Source organism: Corvus hawaiiensis, chromosome 3 (assembly GCF_020740725.1).
Source record: "Corvus hawaiiensis isolate bCorHaw1 chromosome 3, bCorHaw1.pri.cur, whole genome shotgun sequence".
Classification (NCBI taxonomy): domain Eukaryota; kingdom Metazoa; phylum Chordata; class Aves; order Passeriformes; family Corvidae; genus Corvus; species Corvus hawaiiensis.
In genome coordinates, this window is record NC_063215.1 from 53522763 (window position 1) to 53529874 (window position 7112).

General features: G+C 38.1%; 1 protein-coding gene across 1 annotated transcript in view; it reads right to left on the reverse strand.

The window, feature by feature from the left end:
* The window catches only part of TRDN (triadin), a 155163-nt gene extending 150149 nt beyond the window's left edge, over positions 1-5014 (reverse strand). Inside the window, exon 1 of the mRNA XM_048295999.1 lies at positions 4556-5014. Coding sequence (XP_048151956.1) covers positions 4556-4577 — 22 coding nt within the window. The 5' untranslated portion in view covers positions 4578-5014. The remainder of the gene's footprint in view (positions 1-4555) is intronic.
* Between the last annotated feature and the right edge of the window lie 2098 nt (positions 5015-7112).

Consider the following 7112-nt stretch of genomic DNA (forward strand, 5'->3'; position numbering starts at 1 on the left):
CTGATCTCCCCAATGACTTGAAAACACTAGAAGATTTTAAACACATTTCTTTTTATATAAGTAACCTTAAAATATGTTCTAAATACTTAAGACCTGAAGGTTCTTTAAAAAAAAAGTGAATAAATGTTCAGACCTACAGGCCAGCTGTTTGCCCACAAGTAAACAGGAGATAACTTTATACACACACTTTAACCTGTCATGGACTAACAACAAGACACATTAGCTTAGCCCTCTGGTTTATAGGCTTTAAGTCTTTCTACTGTCCAGACCTAGGACCCTGACTTTCTAAGGGGCTACATAAGGTAATGAATGATATGTAAGAGTTTCCCGTACCAACTGAGTGTGCGTAAATACTGTATCAGCTTTGAGTAGCATTGTCCACAAATTCTTAAACCTGAAAGCCAAGCTAATCAATTTGGCCTCATGCTTGCCTCAACAGGCTATGAGAAAGCACCAAGGCTAAAAGCAAACTAACCAGCACAGTTCTCCAGACCCACAGTAACAGGGGAATACAATTTTTAAGGAATTTTGGTAAGAATTTGGAGCTTCTGTTCCCCACAAAGACTTTTTTGCAGGCAGACCTGGGTTTTCTGACTTTCTTGTCTTTGTGTAATTAAGCTGCTTATTTTACCTGGTTGTTCTGTCCTTAAAAATATAATGCTAAAATTGTTGCATTCTCCTTATCCTGCTGTAATAGGTGTACTATCTTCTTCTTCGTCAACACTGAAGCCAGAAAAAGGAGACATCTTTTCATTTTGAAAATTTGCTAGATGCAAATGGATTCTGTGGAAACCTTCTAATTCCAAGCATAAACAGCAGTCTGGCTGAAGGGTAGGAAACACCTCCTATGCCTTTAGCCATGAAAATGAATCATCTAATCTAATTTATTCATCTAGGCCCCTTTTGGAGTCAGCACAACTGGCACCTCTAGCAGCAACTCATGAATTACCATAAGAAGCAGTTATTTTCCTCTTGCCTCTAGTGTGCCTTCATTAAACTTTTCACCAACTGGATAATACTGTTAGCTTCTGACCACCACACTTGTGAAATAATTGGGATTTAACCCTCTGGCTCTTGTATGTTATTTCTCATATATTAGTAGTTTCTTGTCTGTTAATCTTCAAGCATACAGGCAACATTTTCTTGCCTTTTGAAATGGTTTATACCTTAAAACTTTTCATAGTTATCCAATAGCCTGAGAAAAGGGCTGAAATGCAGAAGCTAATTTTGATTTTGTCACTGACAGGCTGTGTGTAGCCTTGGGGCTAGCCTGTCTCCTTGCAGCCTGCTCCCAGACAGAGGAAATATGTAGTTGCACAGCTCTCAGCAGCAAAATAAGGACCAAACTGTGACTCATTGTCACATTTCTATTTGACTCTTGCTTCTCTCTTGCTCCACTGGGGAAATAAGCTGTGGCAGACAAACAGCTGGCACAGAAACCTTGTCTTTCTCCTCTCCTCGCCTCCCTGGATTAAATCGGTGCAGTCTCCAGAGCACTGCAGCAAGCAGAGATGAGTCTCTGTTCATTCTTCCCTGGATGGGAGGACAAAGTGTCAGGGGATGGCCATCAACCTTGCACTGTGCTCTGCAGGAGAATGGACTAGAAAGGACCAGCTATAGGGCTGGAGCTATTATGCACATACAGATTAAGGTGTACATTGGTAGAAGCCATTTCTCAGAGGTGTCAGACTTTTTCTGTATGTATTTCAGTGGTGGCAGCTCCAACTACATCTGCCCTTGAGTCCAGTCCAATCCCTGTGTTCATAAACACAGGGAAGTATCATAGTTAGAGATACACGGCTTTCTAGACAATGCCTTAAGTAGACCAGAGTAAAGATCCTGGCCACTACAAGAATATTCAGTAACTGCTTGAATGTAATAATAACAAGAACAGTAATTAGTAATCACTGTAATAATACTACTAATATTAATATTAGATCCTCAGAGTATTGCAAAGACAGGGTACTTAGTCTCTGTACTGCGTCTCTGTACTTTTTTTTTATAGAGTTTTAAGGACTTCCACTTTTTAATAGTACATTTCTGTGATCGCAATGACATGCAATCTGAGAATGCTGAAGATAATCCTCTGGAATCTTCTCCTAAATACTTGACAGCTAGAGACATAGGTCCTGCCAGCTTTCTAAGGACATTTATAAATTGCTGTCTTCAGAGATCTCATTTTATCTTTCACACTGTACATTTTACCAGTATTTCTACAACTAACAATTTGTAGCTGTGTAAAAGAATAAGTAGCACTTGTGGGTTTTGGTGTAAGTAGACAGGGCAGGGTCATTGTTCATTTGCTACATTTTAAAGTAACTTAGTCTAATTGTCATTATCATGATGGTGACGTGAAAGAGCCCCCCAATTCCCCTGCTCATCTGAATAGATCATTGTCCTGACACAGGCTGTCAGAAAGAGATACCCTGAGATGTGCACCAGCACACCCTGCCAGGGCTGTGCCATCTCTCTAAATGAGCACCCACACTGGCCATGACAGTGCTGAAGCCTGCATTGCTGCTGTGCCCGGCTCTCTGATGTGTCAGCATGGTACCCCAAAAGGCAAGGAGCCTGAGAGTGTGGCTGTGCGACTAACAGCGGGAAAAAAAGGGTTATGAATACCTATTGCAAGGAGTAAGTGGTTTAGTTCTAACAAAGTCCTGAAGAGCCCAGCAAATCATGGGCTGGGGGGAGTTATATGGAAAAAAAAATTTAAAAAAAATTGTTTGAAGTAACACATGTTCGAATAGTTTTTTGTTTATCCAAACTATATGCTGCTGAAGTTCATATCTAAATTTTCAGATTGTGAGCGCAAGTACTAGCCCCAGAGGAAAATAAACTGCACTGAAACATTAGCTCCAGGCTGAATTCTTACTTTTTTGCCATAAATAAAATTTCCATCTTGTGGATACAGAATTTAAAAATCAGTCAATCAACATAAGTGCATTCCAAGTACATGAAAATAAAATAAAACTAAGCCAAACATAACTAAACAAAACTAATTATATAGTTTATTTCCCTGTCATGTGTAAGGTCAGCTTACTGGGGACCTGATGCCCCTTGTCATCTAAGTCTATGCTTCCCACAAAAAACCCCACAGAAGACACACACTGTTACAGCTAAGGAACTCCCATAAAAACACTATAAAAGCACAATGGAAACATTTTCAGACTCATTGTTTTCTGTCATTCTAGGGTCTTTTATTTTCTTTCTTTAATAAACTAAATGACTGAAAAGTCATTTCCAGACTGATTGAAAATTGCTATTTTTCTATAAATTTTTGATTTAAAATCTCACTAATTTGGTTGTTTCAAAGATTTCCCTGATAACAGCTAGAAAATAACCAATGTTTCCAACAAACCTAGTTAAGAACATCTGAACAAACCAGTGTTAGTGCTTGGGTTAGGGCTGTCAGGCCTTAACCACCTGCTTTGGCAGATCTAAATTATAGATCTGTTCAACTGCTGATTAAAAAATCACATTGCCTCCCTGCTGTGGCTAACCAGACATCAAGCAAGGATCGTACTGCTTGACTTCGTCCTAACATCAACCCTTAAAAAGGAAGGGGATCACTTTCTAATAACACTTAATGCAGATCCTCTTAAAAGTATGGACAATAAAAAATGGAAGATTAAAACTACGTCTTTCATGCACTAAAACACCACATAATCCTGAGAAGCAGAATAAATATAACACTCAGTAGACTGTTTAAAAGCATTTTTTTTGTATTTTTGTAATTATTAAAGTTTTGTGGTTATTAAATTCGGGTAAACACTGGAAAGAAAAAGTTGGAGTGAATTTCAACTAAAATATTCAGTATTAAAGAGAGTTGAATTTTAAATATACCCCCCCTCTGACTTCAGATGATAAAATATTGTTATGCATATAAAATATTATTTAAATATGAATGGTCAGGAAATATTAAAGTACCTGAAACATTCATATTTAGAATATGCATTTATTGGTTAATACAATTGCCTTTCATTCTTGCAGGCCAAGATCTGGCATATTTATTTCAGCACAATTTTCACTCACTCCTTTAGAAATCTACCTGAATAAGGATTGCAGAGGGTTTTTTTACCTTTTGCTCTTCATGTACAGTTCACAAATACTCTGTGCACCCTATGGAAAAATCAGGGCCAACAAATTAAGCTATTCTGACTCTTGCAAATCTCTGATTATAAGGAGCTACCAAAGCTTTTTCTAAGCAAAGTCTTGAGAGTAGAACACCCTGAATTTCCGACATTCTCCTCTTGTATCACTCTAATGGAGCTGCCTAAAAAATGGTGTTCTGCAACTGAAACGAAGGTTATTTTTAGAGGTGTACAGAGAACTTGCTTCAGTAACTGGTAAAAACTCAGGCTACAGGAGTGGAAAAAAAAAAAAAAGAAAAACCAGGAAAGAAAATTAAAAAGGATTCCAGAAAACAAAATTAAATGACCCTGGAGTGAAAACATTTGCTAAGAATAACAAATCATTTTGACATGCCAGTTCAATCATACTGTTAAAGCACATATCATTTTTGGTTAATTATATTTGAAAAGAGTTACTGTACCTTCTGCTGTTATCTCGGCCATGATGATGGTAAGAGATACTCTGTTTAAAAGGTCAAGATTTACTGTGGCAGCTTAGATAGTACTTCTGGGTTGCTGACACTTGCAGGAGCTGCAGAATGAGAAGGAGGGAGGTCCTCTGCTTTGTGTAATTGTGTTCCTTCTTCTTTTGCACCCCCTGAAATGTCTGTTTCCTCTGCAGAATCCTGGCCTCCCAGAGCAACCCAAGGCCTTCCAGAGGCAACACTTAAAGCTCAGTCTAAAGTATCAGCTTCTAACAAAAATAGCCATGCCTCAGAGCGAGCCTTCAGAATGTTTCCTAGTATCCTCAGAACCATGCATACTACAAATAAAAAGTAAAAAGACACAGCTCTAAACAGGACAGGAATGCATGGAAAGGCAACAAAAATCAAAAAACTGGGAAAGAACTGTTCAACGCTCCCACAGCCTTGCTAGCATAATTGCAGTTCTTTGGGGGGTATGTCAGGAAACATGAAATATAGAGTTCAAAGTAACCTTATCCATCCCAGTACAACTTTATTCTTAGCACACTCAGTGCTTAGCACATTCTTCCTGGCCTTATATGGCTTGGGGAGGGTCCTATGAAGCTCACCGCTGACTAAGGGGGAGGGTAAATTTAGGTGATTTTCTCCACTTAGACTCTTAGTCGCAGTTCAGAACCAATTAAGATACTAATTTAAACCTATGAAATTGGTTTGGACATTTTTTGGTCCTCTTCTGATTTGCTGCAATTATCACTCATACCTGTGAAGTTCATTTAAGTATTACAGAACACTGATAAAAATTTAAATAATAATACTCTATATTATCTAGATATCTGAAGGTAATATGCAAAAAAATATTAAGTAGATCAGATTTGTTTTTCTAGGTCTGATTCATGGAAATATTTAAGTAGCTCAAAAACACTATGATTTTTAAAAAGATTTTATAAGACTGAAAAGAAGCAGGTTTTTAAAAGGAATGAAAAGGAGGTAAAATATTAACAATTTAAACAAGAATAATTATTTAAAAACCTGAGTAATCTTTTCATTACACTACTTGCAACTTTGCAGCTATGGAATTATGTATGTGGTCTATAGCTTGAAAATGAAATTAGCAAAAAAGTGCCCTCAAGCCAGCATACCTCTACGTAAATGTCATCGTCACATGAAATCAGAAACCATCTCAAACAGCTCTTGCTAGTGAACCTATAGTCACCTTGTCTCTGCTACGTGAGTTGGCATTTACACTTCTCATCTTCCCCCCAGGAGACATAAGCACCTGGCTCTGTGGCAAAGTGTGGGGAAAGGAATCTATTTATCCAATGCACAAGATGCAGAAGCAAAGGTTCATTGAACAACAAAATCACCACCAGGATTTTTCTCTTCCCTCTACTCTTAACACACTTCAAACCTGCCACATGTATGAAAATGTTAGCTTTTTCCAGCCAAAGCTTGCAATCAGTGCTTGATCCCTGTTCTTCTTTAGCTCTACTGACCAAATCTTTTGCACTGACAAGTTTTGATTACTTGATGCTAAGTACTCAATCCCTTTCTGATCATCCCTCCAGCCCTCTGTTTGCTCCTTTAGCCTGTTCTTCAGTAGATCCTCCTCACCAAGGCTGATAAAGAGATTTTAGATAAAACCTTATTTCTTCAAAAATACTCTTTCATGAATACCAAAATGGTCCAAGGAGTCACATTCACATATCAACAAAACAGCCACCCAGAAAAGGTCAGTGGTTAGTAAAGGATGATAGAAGGAGTGATACTAAGGCAAATCCCTTGTTCTTCTTAATTATTTCTCTTCTGCTGAAGCAGTTCCATTTTACATGAACAGTTAAATATTTGGGGTCACCTATGTTTTGACAGCTTTACTATTTGCTTGAGATGTGAGAGAGATCATCTGAATACCCAAAGCACAGAGCTAATCAATCCTGCAAAGTCAAGATTTCACTTTTATTCCTATTCAAATTGAATAAAAGAGTAAAGTCGTAGTTTGGGAATGTGGGGAGAGAGAAATGGGGAAAAATTCACGTCTGAATATTTTCTTGTTTTATGGAGCAAGATCCTGAGATTGTAGACTATACCCAGACATAGGTTTTTGTACAACTAGCTGCATGTGTATGATTGTCTGTCCCTTGCCACTTTACATTTCAGCTACTACCACATGCCCTCTTTCCTCCATGCCTTATTTCCTTGCTACTATTTATGCTTACCTTCAATCATGGGCTGTTATTCTGAAACCAAAATATAAGAGCAGAAGAGGTGAGAGAATCCAACTGGAAACCAATTTGCCACAACATCAGCCCAGTGGCCAGAAAGAGAAGTGGTTGGTACCCTCTGCATCTCTTGTATGCACAAAATAGTCATTCTGGGAAGCAGGCTAAAGATGTCATACACACCAATATCTTACATCTGTAAGTGTGGCTTTAGGCAACTGTATTGGAAATTACACAGTTGCTCCCTTTAAGGAGGAAAAACTCAAGGGATCTGGGTGTCATATTTACCAGAGACAATCACAGCCTTGGTGAAAATACACAGAAATAAAATAAATCAA